Below are 15221 nucleotides of genomic sequence, written 5' to 3'. Positions count from 1 at the left end.
TACGAAAGTTAGATCACGTATTTTGACGAGCACGTAACAAAGTTGGCCAGTAAATGAACAGAAACCAATAAATATGAAATAAATAATTACCTATCTGGTATATTTCAACAAAAGAATATGTTATAGACGTAGGAATATGACGCGAGGTCAACAGTTCAGAATGTAGGGTGATACATTTTGTACACACAAACCTGTGATCAGCGGCCATCTTGGCTGTCTTGATACACGGTGAAGAATGCCAAAGTTTACTTTACATAAACAGACCTGATCCCTCCAAAATCACATATTAAGTCAAGATTTAGTGAAAATACTTTCAAATGTCTTCATCATTAGTGTTTTCGGTCTTGAAAACCTAGCTGACAGACTCAAACTTGAGCTTTTAGAGAGGCTGGTCAACCCGATACTCTATGGTGACGCCATTCGAGCCGCTTAAGATGGTTAGTGATATTAGCATAGAACTTGCATAATCACGTTTGCAACGGGAACTAAAATATCACGTCATTCGCGAGAAAGGCGTTCTAAGAACATGCATACCCGGCCCGCACCACTGTAAACATTCCAAACGGGACCGCGAACGCGTACGATGACAACTTTGTTTTCATGCTCTCTTTCGCATTAGAAGGTCCGTCTGCTTGCTTGCTCTGCTATGTTTGATTTATACAATTCTTATTTAAATTCATACTCTTCTGTCAGGATTTTGATTGTCCATATTTCGGGCCAATTACCAAAGATTGGCCGTTATCAATCATGTTTGATCCATCGTCTTCTCGGAACACCGAGCGGTGCTGACATCATGGCATGTTTGTACTTTGTGGAAGTCTATGCCGTACAGGCTAGCGATAAATGCTTTGATCCAGAATCAACTAGAGAGTTAGAAAGGTATAGATTTTCCTCGAAACTTGACTTCAAACAGAAGGCTTATTTTTGAGTACTCCCCTATCCTGGCCGTACGTTGGCAGTGGAGAGCAGGATACGCAATAGCTGTGGGTCCATAGCTGTGGTGTTTTTAGACGGGATTCCTGCCATTTACAGGCTGGTTTTGATTTTTATTATTTTAACCCCGCCACAAACCAGCCTGAAAAAGGTAGGAATCCCGTCTGAATACACCACAGCTATCGGACCCACAGCTAGATACGCAATTACTTACAAGATACGACAAACTATACAGTACATAACTCTACAAATCGCCTTTATCGAAGCCTCCCCGTTGCTATGGGACTTTAGTGAAAATTTTATGGCATGCTCGTTTGTGGTACTTACATTGGTTCACATTCACAGCGAAGATGACGGCCCCAGCTTCGCGATCATCTGGATCATTTAATACTCTGCCATTACACTTGGTGGTGCACGGTGAGAGGACAGTCCACCGAGTGTCGACTGCAGTTTTGTGATTATACCATGGTATTTTTTCTCTTTTTTTAGCCATAAATTATGTAAAATGTATTTTGATTTTTTTTGATTCACGAAAATTTGAGATGAACATGGAGTCAATTTACCTACCAAATTTACCTCATCACCGTGGCTGTGACACATTTTGACTAGTATTTCCCAACTTTGGCGGTAGCCATGTGTACAGGTCTGTGTGTTCTCTGCGTTATACGGCCTGTTGTGGAGGCCGTATAACGCCGGGAACACAGAGACCTCGACCTGCACCTGTACACAGGCAGTAGCACTTGTTTCAGCTCCCCTGATCATGGTCACTTACCAGGGCACCTAAAAACAAGTCATTGACAATGACATAGTCCCCACTTGTAATAGGACTATTAGTCTTGATGAGGCAGGGAAATGTGGTCATTAAGAAGTATCACTGGAGTGTATATGTTGAGATCGATGGGCACATAGGTCTATGTCGTTGTTCCCAATTTGAAACACATGAGGCATGTCTAAATTATGGTTTTAAATCGGGAAAAAAGATCAGACCTCTAACTGTATTGGCCAGCCAAGAAATACATATGCGCATAATAATGAGGTACAAGATGTGACATCTTAAAGTGTATGTCTCGCATAAATTCAAAGTTAATTTTGCTTAAAATGAGCCATGCTATATGATTTTGCCACCCCTACTTTATCAAATAAATGCATCACCCCAATGAAACGACGCGGTTAAATATTATAAAAATGCAATATGTTGTGCGACTTTGAAGTTAGCTGCCATTCGGGTCGTTTCGGAATTCGCGGGCATTGCCACCGGAAATGACGTAACTAATAGAATGTACGAGTGAGTGTGTTCACCTCGGCCATAGCGAATGCTTACCGCTGTGGCTTCAACATGGTGAGAAGTTACGCCTTTGGTGGCTGAAGTAACTGCAGCCATTGTCAGTTTATTGCATTTTAGGATGATGTATTAGCCGCATTTGACAAAATTACAAGAAAGGGTCGGAAAAGAGGCATTCAGACAAGCGTTTTCTGCGGTGCACATTTTCGAGTGCCGTGACTTAGAATAAACACGGTTCGGAAGCCAGATGTACGGTAAGATAGACTTTAATTCCTGGAGTTACTACATCGATTATGTAATCGCAATGCCGTACCAGTACGACCATTGTCACCAGAAAGCTTCGCGTGTTTCATCATCAACTGTGGACAAGAGCGAGAACAGCAGCGAGACTGCGACAGGTTGCCCAAACATGTCAAGGATGCGGGGGCCGCGGAGAAGTATGGCCGGTTTACATCCCCCAAGACTGATCGCCGATTCAGATGCTTTACGAAAGTGATTGTAAATAAATAAATGAATACAAGTACTAGATCTCATGCATGTGTGACTCTATAATTAGTAACGTTAGGAGATATCTAATTTTATATTCCTAAAAAGTTTACGTAGTGATTGACTGACTCTTTGCGAGACTGAACGATAGGTTTGTATAATACAGCACGGCGCTGCCAGTAACAGTGACACAACGTGTAGCATGCAAAGAAGTTTATACTGTTGACGAAGCAGTCGCGTTGTCGTCATCTGTTCCCTTCTGCTCGACTAAGTCTCCCCTAAAATATTTTAGCTTCTTTGAGAATTTCGCAGTCATGAAACAATGAACACTGTGCTTTATATCGCTGACACTTAATCAGAAAAAAAACTGCGGAAGCGTAGCTGATCACTCCGTCACAGAAATGGCCGGCTGAGCCGCCGGCCTCAGGGTGCCAGTGTGCCCGATATTTACATCATGTCAATTTTAATTTATCTCTTCCCGAGAATTTGGCTAGACATGTCTTTACGGTCACATATTTTTAAAAGTGCCAATGTTCATGTGAGGTTTTATAACGCCAAACTGAAGATTTTGCGGCGAGAATACTACCTTTGGTGTTTATGCTAACATGACCCTCAGCCTGTTCCACTTCCAGCTGTTGATAGGAAAGATGTGTGTTATGAACGGTGGACAATTTTCAACTTGATCTCTACTACATTTATCTACAAGCGTCATGGTGTAATTCAAATTTTTATATACAGATTTTGAACGAGGCAATTTGTGTTGAGAAGTAATAATAAGGTGGGATGGCAACTCCAGACTTATATTTTGTTAGCTTGCGGTTGTGTGTACGGTAGTGCACTGGTGTGTTTGACTGTGGTCACGGTGGGCTTGTCACTGACGCGACGGTCAACAAGAGTTCCGCTCTTGTTCTCGTTTAGGTTAAGGTTCCGACTGTTAAAATTTGCAGGCCTGTAAATTCTGAACAGCTTTGTCATATCTTCTGTGACGATGATATTCTCAGTTGCACTGCTTTCACTCATGAAATTATCACTATCTCCATAGTCAATGCACGAAGTCACCATCACCCATTCTATTAGTGACGTCACAGCTACTTGCGCCAAAACGGGGCGAGCTCGGCAATTTCCGGAAAATGTCGCCATGATGGAAATCGAAAAGTGCAACTTTTCCGTGTTTTCGTCGAAATAACATAATACAACCGTCTAAAAACCGCTCAAATAGGCTTCAGTTTGTGTGTAAATGTTTGTTTTATTAATACCAATTTCATTGACAACCAGAACTATAGTATATGCCCCAAGTCAAACGAAAAAGTCTCAAAATGTGGCAGGACTCACACTTTAAGAGTCTAATATCCTATCAGAATTGGAGGGTATAGATATAAAGGACATAGCACTTGTGGTTACATATTAATCAACATAAACGTATATTTCAGGTCAAAGGTCATTGAGGTCACATGACATTTGGTCAAAAAATTTCTATCCTATAGTTATCCCTATATACCAAAAATCAGACATCCAGCTCTATGGGCTCTGCTCAGAATTAGATATATGCATAATTAATGAGGTACAGTATGAAGCATCATAAGGTCTCCCATCATACCATATATGAAGGGTGTACCACTTGTGGTTACTGAGTTATGGACAAATATGTATATATGAGGTCAAAGGTCACCGAGGTCACGTGACATTTTGTCAAAAAAATTGTATTGCTTAGTTATCCCTATATACCAAACATGGGGCCCGGGGTAACCGACGTCCTTTGTACCTCCTTACTGTTTATTAATTGCCATAAATGTGAAATTTGGCAAAAAGTCAAATTGTTTTGACATAAATGAAAGTTATTTGAACTGGTTGGTTACCGCTCCAGCATAAGTTCAAGTGCGGATTCTAAGTATCAACAACCTTGATATGAACCATTGACTTAAAAACACATGCTTGTTACACTCACCACACTTGTACTTAGTATTTGGAGTGTACACCTATCTACAATACAATGATAAAAAGTTTGGACTCTGTAGGTCAACAGTGCATCTTTAATGTATGAGACTAAATAAGCTTACCCCTCAAGTATGTATAGGCCAAAAACAATATTTAATTTTGAATTATGTAGTGCAGGGAAGGACATACAATATGGTGAAAAGCAAACTAAATATAAAAACTGAATATACAATTATATGGAAATGTTGTTTTACAGTCATGAGTATCTGGTGTGTGCCGAGAGACAAATATTAAAATTGGACAGTATCATCCTGACCACAGTTTGTCTGACTGGTTGTTTCCTTCTGATTTTCTGACACGGTGATAGGTACAAAATATTATGCTATTCACGATAGTTATACAACATAGCTTGCATTTTGTTCACAGTAGAACTGAGTTTACATGTAAGATAACTTTCTCGTAAACTGTAAATTCTGGCTTCTGGCAGCTCAAACGTCGCAATACTACATTTTTTGATATGATATGGAGTGATTTGCACACATGCAGTGACAGTCGATATTCATAGTATGAGAGTCTACTGTACATTAAAGCATAGTGATGTTGACAACTACATGCATGCCAGTGCACCGATTTCAAAGTAGCCAGGAGGAAATTCTAATGATCTTTTAGTGGAAATATACTAGGTATTAAACGACAGTGAAACAAACAACATTAGTTATCGTGACCTTGCTAAACTGCAATCTCGGATCATGTATGATCTGATGATCATGCCAAATTACCATGTCGGATTTAGCCCTGCGTACGATGCTGTGTGTTCCGCTACAGCTATTCGCCCCCGCTCACCACAGCCCTGCAAAGACCCGTACGTAGGGTCGGTGACTTCAAATCCATTTTGGACTTGACGTTAAAAAGCCAAATTACTGCCGAAATTCAGCGTTCTTGGGCCCAAGTCGTATCCCTGCCCGCCTCAGCTACTCGATCGCTTCCAAAAATGCCAGTCTTTTATTCACTTTTCGTAAATAACCGTCGATGTCGGCAACTCTCTCGCTAGCCCTGCGTACGTACGCAGTGTACGCAGTGCATTCCCTGTGTGCGTTCCTAACACACAGCATCGTACGCAGGGCTAGCGAGAGAGTTGCCGACATCGACGGTTATTAAGTAAAAGATGATGTCAAAATCAATGCACAACTGTCGAAATTACCCAAAATAAGCAACAGAAAACTAAAAGTTATCGCTGTGTCGAAAGGACAGTATATCAACATAAAAAGACGCTAGTTTGTTATGACATGGAGGCCGGAGGTAGAAGGACAGAGCATTCCCTCGCTCTCACCCAGCTATTAGTACGGGCCGCCGGTGGGATTGCCTCGCTATTAAAAGCAATGGATTCGCCGGTACTGGGGAGTACGGAGGCCATCATTCTTCAGTCTATCGAAGGAGCAGTTCGTGCCAAAAAATACATGACAGCAATCAAATATACGCTAAAACCAACCTAAAACGTCAAAATTCGCAACTGACCGAGAAACATAACTTGTTATGTGCGCATGCGCATATCAAGGGGAGACCCATTTGATTTCGGGGGGGGGGGGTATGCAGGAAGTGGGTATGGGAACTTTTTTTTGTTAGAGAGACAGCATTTTTTTATTTCTACAGTCAGACCTGCATCAATTTTTTTTTTCAAATGGAGTAGCAGTGCAATTTTTCAAATTTAAGCCAGTGTTTCACATATCACAGGATGTTTTTATTTATTCATTTTACATTCCAACAAATGACAAACAAAATGGAAAGTCTATTATATATATAACTTTAAATTATAGAACACTTTTTTGGCAAATCAACTGTGATCAGTACTATACCTGCTTTTCTTTAAAACAGTCAATTCCTTTTAAGTTCTCAGGGGAGATGTTATCTTTTGTGGTCAGAGAAACAAGGCTCACACATTGTATTTAATTATATTTGTTGTTCCTCAATTTTCATTGTCAACTTGTAATCTTTCTAACATATTTATATTGAGAGAATAATGTATTGGTTTTAACACTAGTTTATTGACTCCTATCTTGTGTTTTAAATTTTCACGATTTAGAGAAGTCAAATAGTCCCATCTAGATATTGCCTATACCATTGAGATATTGCAACAGAAATCCTGAAACATGATTTCATGGGTCAGAAAAGGGAAGGAAAACATCAAGTGCACCGAGGTGTACAGTAGTGAATGCTTATATCATAAGTGCTGGAAAAAAACACATAAGAATTACTTGTGGTAAAAACATTTGCATGCCTTTGGCAGCATGCCAGCAAAGAATACATGAGAATGAAGTTTCCAAAATTTTGCTCATTTCAACAGCATTGTGACAATTCCTTTTTATTTCTGTCTGTTATGAGAATATTTTTTCTCAAGCCATTACAGGCTTAATTTTTGTCTTTTATTTTACCTGGTGACAATTTTTTTCCTCGAAATCCTCCATACCCCCCCCCCCAGAAATCAAGTGGTTCTGCCCTAAGTGAGCCCTGACCTATACGGGCCAGTGGATTACTTCCTCAGTAGAACTGATATGCCTGCCAGTACCGGTGTTTATCGCCTACGGAGGCCATCATTCTTCAGTCGATCAAAGGCGCCTTTCGTACCAAAAAATACACGACAGCTGCAAAAGTGCATCACTGTCAACTTCATAACTATAGAACATGTTGAAATACACAGTGAAACGTTCACAATGTAAAAAATGTGCCCATACCGAGAAACAAGATGGCGTCCGTTTCGATTTTTCAACTCAGATTTTGTCCTACAGTTGTGCGCATGCGCAGACGGTAGCTTTAGCGAAAGTGAGGCAAAATCAAGTAAATATAAAATAAAATGGATAAAAATATTGTTTAAAAATAATGTAAGGCATGTATCACCAAATTTGAACATTTCTGACGGTATTTCAACTATACGAACACCCATGCCAAACATCACAATAATCAAATCAGTAGTTTTGAGGAAAAAGTGAAAATAGTGGTTTTCAGAAAAAAGCTAAAAAAGTGACTTTAAAATGATTCAATCAAAAAAAGGAAAAAAAGACCTTTTGAGATACATGCCCAAGTGACCACCAGACCAAATTTCAGAAAAAGTTACTGAAGCGTTTCTGAGATACCTGCGTCCACAGCATACGGCCCACTATGTTGGCCGTATTGGGCCGCGCCATCACATTAGTACCTTGTGCCCTCAGGGCACAAAGTACTAAAATCAGACCTCTAGCTCTATTGACTCGCTCAAAATTAGATATGTGCATAATTAATGAGGTACAATATGTGGCGTCATAAGCTGTCCCATCATACCATATATGAAGGGTGTAGCACTTGTGGTTACTGAGTTATGGACAAATATGTATATTTGAGGTCAAAGGTCACCGAGGTCACGTGACATTTTGTCAAAAAAATTGTATTGCTAAGTTATCCCTATATACCAAAAATCAGACGTCTAGCTCTATTGGCTCGCTCAAAATTAGATATGTGCATAATTAATGAAGTACAATATGTGGCGTCATTAGCTGTCCCATTATACCATACATGAAGGGTGTAGCAGTTGTGGTTACTGAGTTATGGACAAATATGTATATTTGAGGTCAAAGGTCACCAAGGTCACATGACATTTTGTCAAAAAAATAGTATTGCTAAGTTATCCCTATATACCAAAAATCAACCCTCTAGCTCTATTGACTCGCTCAAAATTAGATATGTGCATAATTAATGAGGTACAATATGTGGCGTCATAAGCTGTCCCATCATACCATATATGAAGGGTGTAGCACTTGTGGTTACTGAGTTATGGACAAATATATATATTTGAGGTCAAAGGTCACCAAGGTCACATGACATTTTGTCAAAATATCTGAGATATCTGCGTGAACGGATGGACTCACAGATGGACTCACTGACGGACATGACCCAATCTATAAGCCCCCTGGACTTCATCCGTGGGGACTAAAATAAAACTGTGTCACTGCATCCTTTTTGCAATATGAATACGATGAGAAACTACATTTTTATTTTTCTTGGCCTTATACATGGGAGTCTATGGACTGCCTTATACATGGGAGTCTATGAACTGCCTTATACATGGGAGTCTATGGAGACTGCCTTATACATGGGAGTCTATGGAGGTGAAAACTAAAAAGTCCTCTAACACGGCCAAATTTGATCGCATTGTGAAACAAGTCATTGACAATGACATAGTCCCCACTTGTAATAGGAGTATTAGTCTTGATGGGGCAGGGAAATGAGGTCATTAAGAAGTATCACTGGAGTGTATATGTTCAGATCTATGGACACATAGGTCTATGTCACTGTTCCCATTTTGAAACAAGAGGCATGTCTAAGTTATGGTTCTAAATCGGGAAAAAAGATCAGACGTCTAGCTGTATTGGCCTGCCAAGAAATACATATGTGCATAATAAATGAGGTACAAGATGTGACATCTTAAGGTCTACTATCCTATCAAAATTGAAGCGTAAAGAACTTGTGGTTACTGAGTTATGCATATATATGCATATTCAAGGTCAAAGGTCATCAAGGTCACGTGATATTTTGGAAAAAAAACCCCATTGTATTGCTAATTAATCCATATATGCCAAAATTCAGACCTGTAGCTCTATTGGCTTGCCCACAATTATATATGGGCTTAATTAACGAGGTAAAGCATGTGTTGTCATAAGGTCTCCCTTCCTACTAAATATAAAGGACATAGCACTTGTGGTTAACTTATTTATTTACATAATCGTGTATTTTAGGTAAAAGGTTATCGAGGTCACATGACATTTTGTCAAAAAATTTCTATCCTATAGTCTGTCCCTATATACTAAGAATCATACATTTACCTCTATTGGCTTGATCAAAATTAGATATGCACATAATTAATGAGGTACAATATGTGGCGTCATAAGGTGTCCCATCATACCAAATATGAAGGGTGTAGCACTTGTGGTTCCTGAGTTATGGACAAATATGTATATTTGAGGTCAAAGGTCACTGAGGTCACGTGACATTTTTTCAAAAAAATTGTATTGCTAAGTTATCCCTACATACCAAAAATCAGACCTCTAGCTCTATTGGCTCGCTCAAAATTAGATATGTGCATAATTAATGAGGTACAATATGTGGCGTCATAAGGTGTCCCATCATACCAAATATGAAGGGTTTAGCACTTGTGGTTACTGAGTTTTGGACAAATATGTATATTTGAGGTCAAAGGTCATCGAGGTCACGTGACATTTTGTCAAAATAATTGTATTGCTAAGTTATCCCTATACACCAAAAATCAGACCTCTAGCTCTATTGGCTCGCTCAAAATTAGATATGTGCATAATTAATGAGGTACAATATGTGGCGCCATAAGGTGTCCCATCATACTAATATGAAGGGTGTAGCACTTGTGGTTACTGAGTTATGGACAAATATGTATATTTGAGGTCAAAGGTCACCGAGGTCACGTGACATTTTGTCAAAATAATTGTATTGCTAAGTTATCCCTATATACCAAAAATCAGACCTCTAGCTCTATTGGCTCGCTCAAAATTAGATATGTGCATAATTAATGAGGTACAATATGTGGCATCATAAGGTGTCCCATCATACCATATATGAAGGGTGTAGCACTTGTGGTTACAGAGTTATGGACAAATATGTATATTTGAGGTCAAAGGTCACCGAGGTCACATGACATTTTGCCAAAAAAATTGTATTGCTAAGTTATCCCTATATACCAAAAATCAGACCTCTAGCTCTATTGGCTCGCTCAAAATTAGATATGTGCATAATTAATGAGGTAACAATATGTGGCGTCATAGGGTGTCCCATCATACCAAATATGAAGAGTTAGCACTTGTGGTTGCTGAGTTATGACAAATATGTATATTTGAGGTCAAAGGTCACGTGACATTTTGTCAAAGCGTCTGAGATATCTGCGTGAACGGATGGACTCACATGGATGGACTAACGGACTGACATGACCCAATCTATGAGCCCCCTGGACTTTATCTGTGGGGACTAAAAACTGTGTCACTGCATCCTTTTTGCAATATGAATACGATGAGAAACTAAATTTTTATTTTTCTTGGCCTTATACATGGGAGTCTATGGACTGCCTTATACATGGGAGTCTATGGACTGCCTTATACATGGGAGTCTATGGACTGCCTTATACATGGGAGTCTATGGACTGCCTTATACATGGGAGTCTATGGTCTGCCTTAACGTGGGAGTCTATGGTCTGCCTTATACATGGGAGTCTATGGTCTGCCTTATACATGGGAGTCTATGGTCTGCCTTATACATGGGAGTCTATGGAGGTGAAAACTAAAAAGTCCTCTAACACAGCCAAATTTGATCGCATTGTGAAACAAATCGACGTGCATCTGTATGAGGTAGGGTACTATCTTTGTACCAAGTTTGAATGAAATTGCTCCAGGCGTCTCTGAGATATCTGCGTGAACGGACGGACGGACGCACGGACGCACGCACGCACGGACATGACCAAACCTATAAGTCCCCCCGGACTGTCCATGGGGACTAACAAATCAACGTGCATCTGTATGGGGTAGGGTACTATCCTTGTGCGAAGTTTGAAAGAAATTGATCTGGGCATGTCTGAGATATCTGCGTGAACGGACGGACGCACGCACGGACGGACGGACGGACGCACGGACATGACCAAACCTATAAGTGCCCCCGGACCGTGTCCGTGGGGACTAATAAACTGATCTTTTGTAACATATAGACATTGTAGCAGCTTTTTGACAGGGCTGAGTTTTTCTTCAAAACCAGAAAACAACAACTATGCAGCACATTATCTGACATGCTGGCATACAAGAATTGTTTGAAATCTCTCTCTCTCTCTCTCTCTCTCTCTCTCTCTCTCTCAAGAAAACTTACATGCTTTATGATCCAGAGGCCCATTTTCAGATTCATTTCACACTTTATTTCATAAGATGTCCTTTCTCCCTCTAATAGCCATTCAAAGTTACTTTTACATTCAATTTTTTTCTTTCTTCTATATTTCAATTTTTATGAATCCTGAAATTCAGTCTATCCTTATGAACGAGCCAACTATCTTAGTAAAACGTAATAAAGGTGAAAATATTTTCTTTGTTATTTCTTCTGTGATAGTATTTACTAATGTGTTTGCTGGTCACCTTGTCTTATCATTCGTGTTTTGTAACATAACTATCTACAAAACCCTTCATTCTGTAGGATTCTAGCTTTAGAAAATACCGTCAATGACGCTGTACCTTCTCTAATGTGTGGCCAGGTCAGGTAATTGGTTGTTGGCATGGAGTTGTTGGTAAATAGTTGATGATGTAGGGGCATGAGGTGGGATATGGACCCAAAGAACCCAAAGATGATTAAATACATCAATCAAAAAAATTCTAAGCTACAGTATAAACTGCCTAAAGATAGTTCAATGTGGAAAAAAGTTAAACAATCAGAAATAAGAATTAACAGTCCAAAATAGTAATGAGGCACTTCCTTACTGACCTGAGTGCATGTGAAATACACAAACCTGGCATCTGTAAATTAAATGTATACCAAGTGATCATTTCCAGTCACTTTTAACTGTTTTTAATGGATTTTCCAAAGAGTCCTGTGGAAATGATGAAAAACGCCTATCTCGTCTTGTGTTTGTATAACCTCATGGCTGATAATTGTCATAGTATTGAAAAAAAATTGAAAGTGAAGAAATTACTGTTTTTAATAGGCATATTTTCCTTGAAATACATGACCATGTAAAGAATATATGCTAAAAGTGTTTAAGACTAAATTTCTTTTCAAAAAATAATTTAATTTGTGACCAAAGGATTTTTATTCTTTGAGTTTACAAATTCAAACATTGCAATTTGTTCAATCATCTTGTGCAGTGCAAAATTTATAAAATGACTGAAAAACAAAAAAAAATGGCAGAATTACAGTCTTTGTGATGTAAAATTATGGGTTGACATCACGATAAGTGTTAATCTGTTTGAAGTACTAATATACTATAATTTAAAAAAAATTCATGCAGAAACGGTAAAATATATTGTCAGCAATGTAGTGTTAATTTTGACTTTACATCAAAATATGCCTTTGCTGGATACCAAATATATAGGGCGAAATATCAGCCATGTTCAGCAAAATCCACACAACAGCATTGATCCTTTTCTAATTGATTTGATTTGCTTATGTTATCCTTGTATGACTGTCAGTACAATATGGAACTTGAACACAACACAGTGAATAAGTATGCTGTAAATGAACTGGTGTGGCTGCATCCACATGCAGCAATAGGAGTGCCTTTGTCTCTCACCCTCATTTCCAACCTGTCCCATCCCTGAAAAAATAGTTTGGTCTTATATTTATAATGTTAATAATTTCTGTATTTGTTAAAATGTGCGCATCTCAAAAACTTTTGATCATAAACATTTTCATTGTTTTTATAGCTGACCAATCAGTTAACCTGTTTATTTTGAATATTTGCGCATTTTTCCTCAGTATTTGACATTTTCTGAATACCTTCTTATTCAGTTTGTCATTTTCTAAAAGTTTAAATGCTCCATTGTGTGGTCAAGCTTTCCACAAGCATCAAATGTGGTACTTCATATAGGAGGGTCTGCCTCTAGAGGGCGGGCATCATGAACACTCCTGTGTTTGTTGGTTAATTACTCCACGTAAACTTCTGATTGTACTGTAAACATTGAACATGGCCGACGTCCGATTTTCCTGTCTAAAACTTTCACTCATTTTCTTCATATGACTCTGAAACTCCAGGAAACGATTGGGAAGAAAGGGTTATCTTGAAATGTTGAGGTACTCGCCGATATTTTGCAAAATTAAATGAGAAAAAATGCAAGGAAAATGCCGACAGGCTTACACAATGACAGTTTTCAGACTCGGAGGCATATGATCATCTCTGCAGATTATGCAACAGGCCCAGATCACGTGAGGCCATGAGGGGATATCCACGCAACTCAGTACCAAACACTAGCGCTCTCAGAGTGAGCAAACACAAAGTGAGTACCCCTAACGTCAGCTCAGTAGTCTGTAATAGATTGTAGTCAACTAAGAAACCTTGGAGAAAGGCTTAACACTGTGGCTATGCCGCTAAGTCCCTTTTGATTTTTGTCATAGCTCAAAATCGTTCTCCCACACCTCAACCTGAGCCATGAACACCCCCACCAGTTTATGATATGACCCATCACAATAGCATGATGTCAACGGATCTTGACAGACGGAAGTCTTGACAGACGGAAGTTCTTGACAGCAGCATATTGGTTTTCAACTCTAATACCTTCTCTGTCTATAAATAGACACGAGAAGGTAAAAAACAGTGGTATGTTTCAGAGTGGAGATTAACAAAACTCACTTCCACAAACTACTTCAGGTCGTATAGAACTGAGAAAAGTTAATATTTTGAATTTTTTAATGCTTTATTCACATCATAATACTAGCAGACTTCAAACAATTTTACCTGTGTGCAGTGTAGTAGCAATGAGTTAAATCCACATTGAGTATAAAGCTTATAGCAACAAAAGGCTCTGTCACAAATATATAGTACTCTTTTGTAAATGATACCTTACTTGTTTATTCACATGCCTCTCATACATCCAGAAAGTGTGTTCTTTTGTAATTACAAAACAAAATACTTCAAACATAGACCCTGGGGTCTATGTTTCAAAGCATCAACATAAATATCTTATGGGGCATTTGGTAGGCTGTCCGGTTTGAACAAGATCTGAAGCTTTTGACACTCCTGTAGATTTCAAGGTTAACTCCACTATGCATCATATATCTGCAAAATAATGACAGAAATTCTTGATTTTGTTGATCATAAAATGAGGACAACATCCACATCCTTTGTCCATGTTTCCGTATTCCGTATTACTGACTCCTTACAGTTTTATAGTGATATATGCTATCCTTGTCTGAACAACTTCAAATACAAATTTATGTACATCTCTCTCATTGAGTAGAAATTCACATAATTATATAGTTCATAATCCATTGTAGTATTAGTGTTTGTGAAATAGTAATTTTAGGTCAGATAACTCAGAATATCTAGACCCGAATTTTAAAATTTTGTCTTTCTGTGGATGATTCAATTTAAAGTGGGAACTTTAGGATCTAGAACATGTTGAATACAATCAAATCATTATATCATATTATAATAAGCTTAGAGCATAACAGAAGAAAAGCCAGCAATCATTTGTATAGTGTAGAAAATAAACTTCATGTTTATAGCAAGAAATATCAAATGTGTGCAACTTACTGGTATCATATTCTTCTGCAGCTGTGATGAAATGATCTTGATCATCAGAAATAATTAAGCCAGCTGCATCTGAAATTTGTAAAAGACAAGAATATTGCTGAATATGACATGGAAAACGCATCAATTACCATACAGTAACATTTTGATATAATAAGTCTAAAAAATACCGCAATTATACAGTGATCAAATTGATCAGAATTGGAAAAAACCAGTATGGATTACCAATGATCAACAATAAATGTTGTTTCTATCTGATCAGTGGAGGAAAATTCTACGTTGATGTTTATGACAACGATTTCTGCACAGTACAACCAG

The 15221-nt window shown here is 38.5% G+C and overlaps 1 protein-coding gene across 6 annotated transcripts in view; it reads right to left on the bottom strand.

Annotated features, from left to right (window-relative positions):
• Positions 1–15221, bottom strand: part of LOC139122144 (high affinity cAMP-specific and IBMX-insensitive 3',5'-cyclic phosphodiesterase 8B-like) — a 455871-nt gene that overhangs the window by 380549 nt on the left and 60101 nt on the right. Inside the window, exon 1 of one of the 6 annotated variants that reach the window (XM_070687566.1) lies at positions 192–282. The exons of the other annotated variants lie outside the window; for them this stretch is intronic. Within the exon in view, the coding sequence (XP_070543667.1) occupies positions 192–208 (17 nt within the window). The 5' untranslated portion in view covers positions 209–282. Of the gene's footprint in view, positions 1–191; positions 283–15221 lie in introns of those variants that run through there. 6 annotated transcript variants of the gene reach the window in all.

This window comes from Ptychodera flava, chromosome 21 (assembly GCF_041260155.1).
Source record: "Ptychodera flava strain L36383 chromosome 21, AS_Pfla_20210202, whole genome shotgun sequence".
NCBI lineage: Eukaryota > Metazoa > Hemichordata > Enteropneusta > Ptychoderidae > Ptychodera > Ptychodera flava.
Note: the sequence above shows the minus strand (reverse complement) of the source record. Positions and strands in the feature narration are given on the sequence as shown.